The sequence below is a fragment of the Helianthus annuus genome, chromosome 7, assembly GCF_002127325.2.
Source record: "Helianthus annuus cultivar XRQ/B chromosome 7, HanXRQr2.0-SUNRISE, whole genome shotgun sequence".
NCBI lineage: Eukaryota > Viridiplantae > Streptophyta > Magnoliopsida > Asterales > Asteraceae > Helianthus > Helianthus annuus.
Genome location: NC_035439.2, coordinates 56,262,464 through 56,276,934, shown reverse-complemented (window position 1 = coordinate 56,276,934; position 14,471 = coordinate 56,262,464). Strand labels below are relative to the sequence as shown.

Here is a 14,471-nt window from a genome sequence, read left to right as displayed (position 1 = left end):
CTTCTTTACCCCATAGAGATATTGAATACGGGGGGTATTCCTTTTTCCACTGTAATTTTGAAAATGAACGTTTAAATGTCCTTCAAAAGTAAGTAAATAGATCCGACACATATAAAATGCGGTGAATCCCGCCGTAGACCAAGCTATTATTGCAAAAATAGGTGAATACAACCAACTATCATTCAGAATTTCATCTTTGGACCAAAAACAAGCAAGAGGTGGAATACCACAAAGAGAAAGTGTACCTAATAAAAAAGAATTTTTAGTAATTGGTACATGTTTTTTTAAACCTCCCATAAGCACCATATTCTGACTTTTTTTTTGGACAATATCCAACAAGAGTTTCCATTGAGTGAATAATGGATCCCGATCCTAAAAACAATAATGCCTTGGAATAAGCATGAGTAATCAAATGAAATAAAGCACTACGATAAGAACCCATACCTAGAGCTAACATCATATAACCCAATTGAGACATTGTGGAATAGGCTTTCTCGCTCCCTAATCAATATAATTATGAATATATGCAGTTTTTTCAGTCAGTATAGCCTGTTTCGGAATATATATAGCATTTTTTTATATAAACCTGTTTATTCATCTTTTCAAAATTTGGACTTAATTAATTCATTTGTTAAAATGGGTCCTAAGAGAATTTTTTCTGACAAAATAAAAAATGCTATATATGATTGGTCATATAATCGGGGTTACATAGATGCCTTTTATGGAACATTCTTCACTGCGGGGGTGCGAAAATTGGCCGAATTTACTCATTTTTTTGATAGACGAATAATTGATGGAATTCCAAATGGAGTTGGGTTTATGAGTTTCTTTGTAGCAGAGGTTATTAAATCGGTAGGGGGTGGACGCATTTCTTCTTATTTGTTCTTTTATTTTTCTTATGTATCAAACTTTTTATTAATTTATTACTTTTTAAATCTTTAAGTCTTCTTCCATCTTTAAATCTTTTTTAAGTCTTTAATAAAGTCTTTCTTTAATTGTGTCTTTAATTCTTTAATAGCAATCCAACCCATTTCATGAATAAAATGTGATCAATTATCCAACCAACAAAACTACTTGTTACAAATAGCATCTTGTTGTTGCATCGAAACATAAAAATGTTGACTAATCTCGCTAACATTGAACTTGGTAAAATGAAATGATTCAATAATTGAAAAATGAGATTATTCAGGAATACACATTGAATGCTGAGATTACGCATTGAATTTCTGGTAGTAGATCCATAATCCAAGAAGTTTTTCTTACTATTGCAGAAGAAATGAAACAAAAGATACGGTAGAGCTAGGACAGTTATTGTATGAGGTCTACCCAGTGCTAGATGCAGAGGCGCATAATAGATCGATATGAACATTATGAGCTGTCCCGTAATAAAACCAGTTGTTGCTGATACCTTCTTCTCGGCTCCTTCTTCTCCTTCTTCCATAACGTGAGCTCGGAGAAGGAAGAGATAGGAGGGTCCTATGGAGAATGTGGTCAGAAATCCATAATAGAGTCCGACCACAACGACCGAATTGATTATCTTCATGCATAAGGATACTATATTACCTAGTAGAAAAGATTTCAAAATCATCCGCTGGATGCCAGGAATGATCCCAACGTTGTTATTGGTAAGTTTCTTCTTGACGACTTTTACGTTACTGTATTGTTCGATTCGGGTGCAGATACTAGTTATGTGTCTCTTAAAGTCAGTCAAATGTTAAAACGTGCACCAACTCCCTTAAACACCAAACATGTCGTAGAGTTAGCTAATGGTAAGAATCTAGAAGCCACACACATAGTTCAGGGTTGTAATCTTATCCTCGCTGGTCAAGCTTTCTCCATCGACCTCATTCCTATAGTTCTGGGTAGTTTTGACATCGTCGTTGGTATGGATTGGTTATCCAGGCAGCAAGCAGAGATCCTATGTAAAGAGAAGATCATTCGTATTCCTCGTTCTGGTAAAGAACCTCTCGAAGTTCAAGGCGACAAGAGTGGTGCTGTGGTTGGCATCATCTCCTTCCTGAAGGCTCAGAAATGTCTGCGAAAGGGTCACACTGCCATTTTGGCACTAGTTACTCATGCGTCAACGAAAGAGAAAAGAATAGAGGATATCCCAGTTGTGCGCTATTTTCCTCAAGTATTTCCTGAAGATTTACCTGGTCTACCGCCTCATCGCCAGGTCGAATTCCAGATTGAACTAGCTCCAGGAGCAGCACCAATAGCCGGCGCACCATATCGTTTAGCTCCAACTGAACTGGAAGAACTGTCTAAGCAACTGCAAGAGCTCTTGGATAAGGGCTTTATACGTCCTAGCTCTTCGCCTTGGGGAGCTCCAGTATTATTTGTGAAGAAGAAAGACGGTACATTCAGAATGTGCATAGACTACCGCGAACTGAACAAAGTCACGGTGAAGAATCGATATCCTCTTCCTCGTATTGACGACTTATTCGACCAGTTGCAAGGGTCGAGCTACTACTCCAAGATTGATCTAAGGTCAGGTTACCATCAGCTGAGAGTCCGGGATGAGGACGTCTCCAAAACAGCTTTCAGAACTCGCTACGGCCACTACGAGTTTCTAGTCATGCCATTCGGGCTAACGAACGCGCCTGCAGTTTTCATGGATCTTATGAACAGGGTGTGCAAGCCTTATCTAGAAAAGTTTGTGATTGTTTTCATCGACGACATCCTGATCTACTCCAAGAGTCAGGAAGAACACGAGCAGCATCTACGACTTATCTTGGAACTTCTTCGAAAGGAACAATTGTACGCCAAGTTTTCAAAATGCGACTTCTGGCTTCGTGAAGTTCATTTCTTAGGCCATGTGGTGAACAGGGATGGATTTCATGTTGATCCATCCAAGGTAGATTCGATCAGGAACTGGCCTGCACCGCGTACACCAACGGAAATACGCCAATTCTTGGGTTTGGCGGGGTATTACAGACGATTCATTAAAGACTTCTCCAAGATCGCACAGCCGCTTACATTGCTGACACAGAAAGGTGTCACCTGTCGTTGGGGTAATACACAAGAAACGGCTTTTCAGTACCTGAAGGATAGGCTATGCAGCGCACCTATTCTCTCATTGCCAGAGGGCACGGACGACTTTGTGGTTTATTGCGACGCGTCGATTCAGGGTCTTGGTTGTGTATTGATGCAAAGGGATAAAGTCATTGCTTACGCCTCGCGCCAACTTAAAGTTCATGAACGAAACTACACGACACACGATTTAGAGCTGGGAGCTGTTGTTTTCGCGCTCAAGATATGGCGACACTACCTGTACGGTACCAAGTGCACTATTTACACCGATCAGAGGAGTCTCGAGCATATCTTTTTTTGGGTAAAGGGTTACCCCGGTGATTCTATTAAAATAACCGCAATTAAGTACAAGTAGTGAGGATAATCCACACTAATTCATATACAGGACATGCCCCATATATGTAAACACTAAAAACAAAACCCAAAGACCAAAGACACCACATAACCTAGTCTACTTTACATCATGAAAAAATGTCCAGTAGACAGACAAAACGACATCAATAAGGGACGTTATCCGCCATCATCAAAAATGAAATTACTTCGAAACAGCATCCCCAAAACACGAACCAAAAACTGACTAGCCATTGGAGAACTTTGTCTCGAGCATATCTTCAAGCAGAAGGAATTGAACATGCGTCAACGACGATGGGTCGAGCTGCTTAATGATTACGAATGTGCCATCAAGTACCACCCAGGCAAAGCCAATGTTGTGGCTGATGCTCTCAGTTGAAAAGACACTCTACCTAGGCGTGTGCGAGCACTACAGCTCACTATTCAGTCCAGTCTTCCTGCACAGATACGAGATGCTCAGGTAGAAGCATTGAAACCAGAAAACGTAAGGGCTGAAGCCTTGCGTGGCTCAAGGCAACGATTAGAACAGAAGGAAGACGGCCCCTACTACGTAACGGGGCGTATTTGGATCCCACTATATGGCGGTTTACGAGAACTTGTAATGGATGAAGCTCACAAGTCTCGCTACTCGGTACATCCAGGTTCGGATAAAATGTATCACGGTCTCAGAACTACATATTGGTGGCCTAGCATGAAGGCCCACATAGCAACATACGTCGGCAAGTGTTTAACCTGTGCGAGGGTCAAGACGGAGTACCAGAAACCCTCAGGCCTACTTCAGCAACCCAAGATACCACAGTGGAAATGGGAAGAAATTTCCATGGATTTTGTTACTGGCCTACCTAGATCCCAGCGTGGGAATGATACTATTTAGGTGATTGTAGATCGACTCACAAAGTCTGCTCATTTTTTGGCTATCAAGGAAACGGATAAGTTCTCTACTCTAGCAGACGTCTACTTGAAAGAAGTTGTTTCAAGGCACGGAGTGCCAACCTCTATTATTTCGGACCGGATGCACGATTCACTTCAGAACTGTGGCAAGCGATGCACAAATCTTTTGGCTCTCGGTTAGATATGAGCACAGCTTATCACCCTCAGACGGATGGGCAGTCTGAGCGCACGATTCAAACTCTAGAAGACATGCTCCAGGCGTGTGTTATCGATTTCGGCAACAGTTGGGAAAAACATCTCCCGTTAGTGGAGTTTTCGTACAATAACAGTTACCACACCAGCATTCAAGCCGCTCCATTCGAGGCATTGTACGGACGTAAATGCCGGTCACCTCTCTGTTGGGCAGAGGTGGGGGATAGTCAGATCACAGGTCCAGAAATGGTAGTTGATGCTACTGAACGAATTGCACAGATACGACAACGCATGGCGGCAGCTCGCGACCGTCAGAAAAGCTAAGCTGATAAGCGCAGGAAGCCACTCGAGTTCCAAGTTGGGGATCGAGTGCTACTCAAAGTCTCACCCTGGAAGGGTGTGGTTCGTTTTGGTAAACGAGGCAAGCTCAATCCGCGGTATGTTGGACCGTTCGAAATCACTGAAAGAATAGGCAAAGTAGCCTACAGACTAAACCTACCAGCTGAACTTGGTGCAGTTCACAACGTTTTCCACGTGTCGAATCTGAAGAAGTGTCTGTCAGATGAGACCCTCATAGTTCCTTTGAATGAACTCACTATTGACGAGCGGTTGCAGTTCGTCGAGGAACCAGTAGAAATCACGGACCGGCATGTAAAGGTCCTCAAGAACACCAGAATACCTCTTGTACGAGTTCGTTGGAACTCCCGTCGTGGCCCAGAGTACACCTGGGAACGAGAAGATCAAATGGAACTCAAGTATCCCCAGTTATTCGAAAACCGTGCAACCACTACTGAGGCTGAAGCTACTACTACAGAATTTCGGGACGAAATTCCAAATCAACGGGGGGATGATGTGACACCCCAGGAAAACCAGTAAACGATGCAACTTACCTAGCTTCCTCAGTAACTGCATGCTAAATTTCGGGACGAAATTTCTTTCAAGTTGGGGATAATGTGACAACTCGAGTTTCCAAGATTCCACTTTCGCATTTATTGCACGTTCACTGTCTGTTTAGTACTTACCTGCACAATTTGTTTGCATTGTAACTGTATACGTTGTGGCTCGATAAAGTGTATTATGAATATTGCAAGGTTATGTGTTATTTTATGAAAGATTTGACAACTACATGAATTTGGTGGTGAAACTGTAAATTACATTGTGATGGGTGTTTTATGTAAAAGATAATAATTAGGGGTGAGTAGAGTAGTTAGTGAAACTTTAATCACTCTTAACCCTAATTCCCTTCACTAATCACCACACAATCATCAGATGTACCTAAGATTTTCTCTACAATCCTCTCTACAATCATTTGCTTCATCATTGGCACAAGCTCTTCATCACTCTTGATTCCTCTCTTTGTCTAGAATCAATCCAAGGTAATTGTTTAATGATTGTTTGTTGTTAATCGTTGATTGATTGATTTGCTTAAACCCTAGTTCTTCATATGATAGTTATGTGCTTATTGATTTATTCTGATTATTGAGAAATGAATATGATTGTTGTGTAATCGTTTGCCTGATGATTAAGATACTTGATATGTTAGAATTGTGGATTGATAATTGGATTACAGATGTATGAAATTAGGGTTTTTGATCGTAGTATGTAACTGTTCAATTGATTCTGTAGATTAGTTTTGGAAATCACGTATGTTGAAACTCAGAGGTAACAATCAGGGTTTTTGTGAAGTCACAAAAGTCTGAGTTTTGATTATTATGTTTGTCTGAGTTTCTTGCTTGATTGATAAAGGTCCGAATTTTGGTAAGCAAAACTAGTCAGAGTTTTATCACATGTCAAGAGGTCCGAATTTTTAAACAAGGGACAAGGGGGTCCGAATTTTTAAGGGGGAAGACCCCTTGTCCGAATTTTTAAGGGGGAAGACCCCTTGTCCGAATTTCTGGTGGGGGAAACCCTGTCCGACTTTGTGAGGGGGGGACCCCTGTCCGAATTTGTAAGGGGGGAGCCCTTGGTCCGAGTTTTACCTTGTGGGGGGCTAGGTCCGACCTTTATGATGTTAATCAAGGGTCCGACCTTTTACTTGTGTTGTTGTGTCCGACTTTTGTGATTAAAACATAGTGTTACCTTGATTGTATAATTAATAGTCCGAATTTCACATATGATATATATTGTCCGACTTTTGATGATACAAGACTTTCATTTGAGATACACAGTGTGAATTTCATATGATATTTATATAGTTCGAACTTTACAAGTGATGTGTAGCCTGAGTTATTGCGAACACCAGTGTTAAAGCCTCTTATATACTTCTGTATAAAATTGTACACTACTGTTTGTAACTGGATGATCCTGTATGTGTGAACAATCTTTATCATATCATTCTGTACACAATGAACACATAGAACACAATTGCTTGGATATCAAAGACTTGTAAACCCTAATTGAATACAAATACTTACGTCGAGTATGTGCAATGTATCTAGGTCGTGTGTAAAGGACCTAATTATTATAATTAACACTAGAAGCAAAAACATACCGAGCAAAACAAGGTGAGTTCACACTTTTACCAAGGCATGGGATTCCCGGGGTTTGGGAATGGGATTGAAGGAATGAGATTGAATAGATTAGTACTTACACTGTTACTAGACTATCAACCATCGTCCTCGGTTGTGCAGGACACATACGTAAAACCTACGTCTAGTTGTACTTCTCACTGTCCTCAGGTTGCGAAGGACACTCACGTAAAACCTACGTGAACTTATACTCTTTACTGCCTCAGTTGTGTCAGGCACTTACATAAAACCTACGTAAACCCCCACGTACCCCTGTCCTCGGTTGTGAAGGACACTTACGTAAAACCTACGTAAACTTTGTACGTACTACTGTTCTCGGTAAGAAGAACACTTATGGTTACAAATAGTCTAGTGTATATACAATTATGGGAAGCCCCCACCAATAGAACACACTATCGGCCCAGTAGAGCCATCTTACTATTACGAACTTACTTACTGTGAACTCGCTCAACTAGTGGTTGATCCTCTGTTACATGCCTTGCAGGTCGTTAGGTACATGTAGCTTGCACGGGGAGGCACGGTCGTTGTGGAACAAGGATCGTGAACGCTTTGATTGAACATTATGACATTTTATACATTACTTATGATTGGGCTTTTATTCATACGCTTCCGCTAAACATTGTTATTACACTTATGATTTGAACACCTTTCATATGGATTGGTTTGGTTAATTTACATTTACTTTCACTATATACGTTGTTCTATATGATTGGTGGCTTGATCCTGGTCAGTCACGCTCCCAAGCGGTGATACTCCGCATGTGGATTTTAGGGGTGTGACATCAACATTTCCCTCCAGATTAGTAACATTCTGATCTGCATCTTGTTCACCAACTTGGTTTGTTTGACTTGAAAACTTGATCTGCTCCCCCTCAGAATCTGAATCACCATGATCAAATACTGGCATGTTATCAGCTTCTTGATTATCATTCACATCCGACTGATTACCAGGAGCAACTTCATCATCATGTTCACCAGCATTGCTAGGACCTGCTTCATCATCATTTGAAGTTTCCCGAGGTCTTCTAGAATACTCCGCTGGGAACCTGAGCTGCGACTCATACTCTCGCAAAATATCCAGCTCATCAAAGAAATCTTCATCTTCCTCTGATTCTTCTCTCATGTCAAACGAATCCCAAAGTTTGTCATAATGATAACGCCATGAATCTCCAGGATTCTGTGGCGGCATAGTGTGACCTTGACATTCAACATTCGCTGCTTCAATAATCCGCTTCTCACTTGGAACGAAGACACGTCGCAATGGATTGGCATAACCAACAAATATTCCCTCAATGCACTTCGGACCAAACTTTCCATGAGGCTCTATAACTGTACAGGGTGACCCGAACGGTTCTAGATACTTCAAATTCACTTTGCGGTTATTGATTAGCTCAAAGCATGTCTTGTTGAACTTCTTGACAGTAAGAACCCTGTTGAGCGTATAGCATGCGGCGGAAATAGCTTCAGCCCAAAAATTTATCGTTAACTTTGAATCTGCAAGCATAGTTCTAGTCGTCTCGATTAGCGTCCGATTTTTGCGTTCTGCAACTCCATTCTGCTGCGGAGTGTACGGAGCACTAAACTCATGCAGTATACCTCTTTCATCACAAAATTCTTCCATCTTACTATTTTTGAATTCAGTACCATTATCACTTCTAATTCTACTGATAGGCCTCTGGTACAGATTCTCAATTCTTTTAAACAACGCCATTAAACTGTCAAACGTTTCGTCTTTCGTTTTCAAGAATGAAACCCACGAAAATCTGGAATAATCATCAGTTACGACTAAACAGTAATAATCTCCTGTAATACTCTTGACATTCACTGGACCAAACAAATCCATATGAAGTCTTTCCAGAGGTCTTGAAACTGAATTGACTTGCTTTGTAGGGTGTGACTTTTTCTTCTGTTTGCCTTTGACACAACTAATGCACTCCCCTTCCAGATGAAAACCTTTGACATGAACTCCTGTCACCAAATCATTATGCGCCAAGTGATTCATCTTCCTTAGGTGAATATGCCCCATTTTCCGGTGCCACAATCTTGATTCTTTTTCCGTTTCTCTGGACACAAAACAATGAGCCTGACCCGTGGTTGTAGTAGCTACACTCATGTCCAACACGTACAGATCATTGACTCTTGGTGCCCTCATGATGATCCATTCCTCAGGTATCACAAATCCCGGTTTCAAGATCAAACATTCTTTGTCAATGAAATGAGTAGTATACATCCTGTCGCAGATCTGGGAGATACTCAGCAGATTATTCTCCAGCTCAGCGATGTAGTTAACTCTCTCAAACGTTACGATTCCACTGGATAACGTTCCTTCACCTATAATCTTTCCTCCTTGATTACCAGCAAAACCTACGTAACCACCATTGATATTTCTCACATCATACAATAACGCAGTCTTCCCTGTCATATGTCTCGAAGCTCCACTATCCATGATCCATCTGGATACAAGTTTTGGAAGATCCTGCACATAACAAATTATGATTTAAACACCTTCAAGAAAGATGCTGATTCATGCTTCGCGATCAAGGAAGCTCCGGAAATTCAAACTGCTTAGTCAAACATGGAGTCCACCCAGGCCTCATCAGCCTTAGGTGTAACCTTGACTCTCGCAATATGAATTTTGAAATTTTCAGCCTTAAGAGGTGGAAAATTTGCATCATAATCAATCGTAATTGATTCTTCAGACTTTTTCACCTCAGAAGTTGAAATTTCTTCTCACTTTTTGGCTTCCAAACTTGTTGAGATAATGCAACCCTTTTGTAAAATTTGTCGTTTTAGTTACCAACTTCTTTACGGGTTCATTCTTCACACTCTTTTTCTCAACAACGATTGGTGTTTTACCCTTCACATCAACTTTCTTTTGTTGAGTCTTCACAGTTTCAGTCTTAAGCTTCACACTGGTACACTTTCGTGCAATGTGACCAACTTGATTACATCTAAAGCAAGTTCGAGTATCAGCCACTCGACTTGTGCCTTCAGACTGAGACTGAGAAGCTCTTTTCTCAAAGAACTCTTTGTTTGATTTTGAAAAAATTTCTTTCTCTTCATCAACAAGTGCAATTGAACTGTTCACAAACTTTTTCTTTTCAACAAACCTTTTGTTTGGAACATTTCTTTTCTGGTAAGATTTACCCCCCTAATAACCACCCGACCAGATGTTTCTGTTGTTATTGTAAAAACGCGGTGGATTAACAGATTTCTTGTTGTAAACCTTTTCTTTCTCAAACCTCATTTTTCTTTTCTTTTGACTCAGATTGTTCACTTCTGATAACTCAACTTCAACTAACTTGAAAACATTTGTCAATGTGTTCATGTTTACATTCTCAATCGGAAACTCTGAATCCGAAAACAACTTATCCGAACCCAACATCTTATACATGACAAGATTTGATTCTTCACTTAAGTTGTTCTTGGACTTTTGTTTCGGAAGTTATTTGTCCAAGAAACACCCATCTTCCTCAGTAGTGTCACTATCTGTTTTAAGCACATTTTCAACAACACCTTTTACAATATCATTTTGGACACTATCGTCATTGGAGGATGTGAACGTGACATCAATGTTCTCCGGAAGTTTAACTTCACTTTCTTCATCAAGTTCAACCAACCCAGATTGTTTTTTCGTGTAGTTATCAAGAACAGGTGGTGGAACTCTATGAAAACCCACCCTGGTTCCATCAGAATACATGTCTTCGCCAGCTTTGTTTTTACCAATGGGTTTTGGAACAATATGTTGCAAAACAAAGCTTGCGGAGCTATAGCTGTTAAGCTTCAACTGGATTCGCTCGTTTTCAATTTCAGCCTCTTGAAATTTAAGTTTCAATTTAGCGATTTCATCCAGTTGTTTGTTGATTGATTCTTCTTTTACTCTCAGCACTGCTTTTAGATGTTCGTTTTCTTTAAAAGTTTTACCATTTCGATCATCACTATCTTTCACTGTGCTTTTGAGTTTTTCAAACTTTTCCGAAATTTGACGGTTTTCAAGAATTAACTTTTCATTTTCTTGTTTAACTTTTTCATGTTCAATTTTATCCGTTTCAATTTGAGCAGTTAATTCTTTAATCCGTTTAGTTGAAGCTTTAACTGTTTTGTCACGCCCAAGAATCTGATTCTCAACGCTTCTGACTTTTGCTGTCAGATCCTCAATTTTCTTCCCGTTGAGATACGTGACAGTATTACAAAATTTGCACTCTTTGTTGCAATTTTTGCAATCAACATTTCCTTCGATCTTTTTTACCTGACGCATTCGTTGACGAGTTTGGACTGACCTGGCCTTTTGACTCAGACACGGAGTTAGAGTCTACCTCAAGTGCTTTAGCAGCCAGCACTTTGTTAGCCATTTTTCCCAGGTTCTCTGAAGTCAACTCCTGCGTTGTATCGATAATTCCAGTATCAATCTTTTTTGATTTTTCGATCTCTTCTTTCTCCTTTTTCTCTTTCTCTTCTTTCTCTTTCTCTTCTTCTTTCATTTTCTCGGTTGGAGTTCCCCACCATTTGTTTTGCCAATACTCATCCTCTTCTTTTATCTCCTTGATGATGGCTTCCAGATCAAGCGTTTTGTCATCAATTGCAATATTTCCATACTCATCAAGATAACACTCCCTATCCGGATCCCATCTTCTCGCTCTTCTAGCTTCCAGATAGATACGAGAAATTCTAATGATTTTGTTTTCAGCAATCATTTTCCTATAGTTATACTTCTGCTCTTCAGTACGATCATCTTTCCACGGAATAGGTTCATCGTTTTTCGCCATGAATGCGTAACCAACCGCATCTTCTTCTGGTAGAACCTCTTTGCTCCAATCATACCCCTCATCATCGTAGATTACCGCAAGAGCTCTAGATTTCTCTCTGTTGTATTCACCCTGCTTCAATCTAGGCGGCTCAGATTTATTCTGATGGTATATTGCCTTCTTGTAGTAGTCATCTCTGAAAGGGTTCTCTGACTCATCAGCATAAGCGTTTCTGCATTCTCGCTTGAAGTGACCCTTCTGCTTACACTTGAAGCATGTCACCTTTGATTTATCGAACCCTAGCTTAGTAGATGGACCACCAATCGTCTTCCTGCCGGTTATTTCCATAAAACGTTGTGCTCTACGAACAGCACTTGCCATAGCCCAACGAATATCGATTAACTCCATTTCTTCAGGATCTATTTGATCATAGTCCTCTTTTGTCAGGTTTGTGTTACCGATCTTTCCAGCTACTAACCCTTCATATGATTCCAACACTGACGCCAAGAAGACCATCTGCTGCTTAGCCGACTCCTCGTCAAAATTTTGTGCATTCTTCAAATCTATTGCGATGTTGCACTGAAACTTTGCATCAGAATGACTTGCAGATGATGAAGATCCACCGTGATAACCACTGTGACTTCCACTGCTTTTACTGCTTTGACTTTCTTTGCTTGCTGTCGACACATTCTCAGCAGAAAATGCAGTCTTTGGAGAAGTTGCTTTTGTCATCATGCTTTTCGGATAATATAGATCCAAATTCTGCTGGTAAGATGAGTGATTGACTTTGTACGTCTTCTTCAGTTCCAGTTCGTGACTTTCAAGCCTCTCAATCACCAAATCTAGTTTCAAACTTTCAGGAGCAATAGTGTTCTTCAACCTCAACGCATAATATCTCCAATCCATCTCGTCTGGTAATGAATCGAACAGTTTGTCAAGAAGTTCTTCATCAGAATATCTGATATCATGTCTTGCTAATTCCAGGTTCAGATGACCAAACCTTTCTATCATTTTACAAACTGACTCATTCTTGAGACAACCAAACATATCAAACTCTTTCCTAAGAAGTTTCTTTTTACTTTTCACAATTTCAGTACTTCCTAGACATTTCTTTTCTAACTTTTGCCAAAGATCTTTTGCATTTGAATAATCTATCAAAGAGATTATGTCCTCCAGAACAGACTGAAATAACAAAGCCACACACTTTTGCTCAGCTACAAATGCATCAATCTCTTCAGCTGATCTTAACGTTTCACCATTTTTGTTTCCATTTGCATAACCGTTCTTCAAACTTTTCCAGCTGGGAAATGCGAATGCCATCAGCCAATCTTCAAACTTCCTAGACCACCGACTGTACTCCTCGATAGCCATTAGCTTTGGGGGTTTATTAAATGTTCCGAAGGCACTTTCCGATTCCCAAGCTTCCTTTTTCTTTTCTTTCGGCGGATTCTCATTTTCTTTGCTTGATGAAGTATCATCGTTTCCGGAATTTCCCGTGAACGCGTACATGTCGCTGAACGGATTCAAGAAAATATCATCCATCGTGAATGTACCTGCAAAATCAGCAAACACTTAGACAAATTTCCGAAGTTTTGAGAAATGTGACAGAAAAGCGGAACAGTGTATGACTGAATAAGCGAAACCAGCTTGTGACAGATAAGCGATAGTATCACTTGAACAAATAAGCGAAAGTGTATATTGTTCAAATAAGCGAAAGTCACAGGTTCGTATAAGCGGAACTAGCAAAGTGTCACAGTAAGCGAAACTTTCAGTGACTGAAAGCGAAACCACTTAATTGTCACTACAAGCGAAACTACTATGTTCCTTCAAGCGAAACCTATGAGCGAAACTGCACAAATAAGCGGAACTACTTGTCTGAATAAGCGAGACTATCAGTTCGTTTCAAGCGAAACTATGTATTTTCAAGCGGAACCTTTAAGTGAAATGTCCCTAAAAGCAAAACTACTAGGTTATTTCAAACGGAACCTCCGATTGTCCGTATAAGCGGAACCTAGTTCTAACCAGTTTTCACCATGTTTTAGTCCGGATTTTAACTTGAAACTTTCTAGGGTTTGTTATTAATGTATTTCACACATTATAGTCAAAATTCAGGCCATTTCAACCGTAGAAACCAGTTCAAACTGAAAAAGTATGAGAGAAAGTGAGTAGAAATGAGAGAATTCTGTAGATTCAAGCTGTAGTAGTATGAACTCCTCGTCCTGAGCTCTGATACCAATTGTTGGACCGTGTTCCGACCCTGAATAGTCAGTAGAGAACGTTCATCTTCACATACGAAGGCGGAATCAAAGTAAATGAAGTTACAACAGCTATTCCTATTCAATTCCTTTTTCTTTATTGCTTTCTGATATTGATTTAACAGAGTTTTAGTAACAAATGCTCTCAACAGATCCGCTTCAACATACATGACTAAACTGATCAGGTTCGCTTGAACTGACTATTTATAGTCTGCATGGTTCCGCTTATATGACATGTCGTATAAGCGAACCTATCAACTAAAACCCTATAAGCGAACCTATCTAATACCAAATAAGCGGACCTATTAGCCTATATGACACAAAAGCGGATCTACATCTACACAATGTACACATAAGCGGATCTATCAACATATAATCTAATTTTGACTTTCAAGACCCTGTGTTGACCTATCTTGACTTAAGACGTAATGCAGACGTAGTCAATAGACATCCCATGCATCAACAATTTGCTGGTTT

At 40.1% G+C, this 14,471-nt stretch overlaps 1 protein-coding gene across 1 annotated transcript; it reads right to left on the bottom strand.

Annotated features, from left to right (window-relative positions):
• Positions 1-667: 667 nt before the first annotated feature.
• On the bottom strand, positions 668-1,588 carry LOC118480138 (protein TIC 214-like). Its single transcript, XM_035974845.1, has one exon. The coding sequence runs from the start codon at positions 1,586-1,588 to the stop codon at positions 1,004-1,006; it is 585 nt and encodes a 194-aa protein (XP_035830738.1). The 3' UTR covers positions 668-1,003.
• Between the last annotated feature and the right edge of the window lie 12,883 nt (positions 1,589-14,471).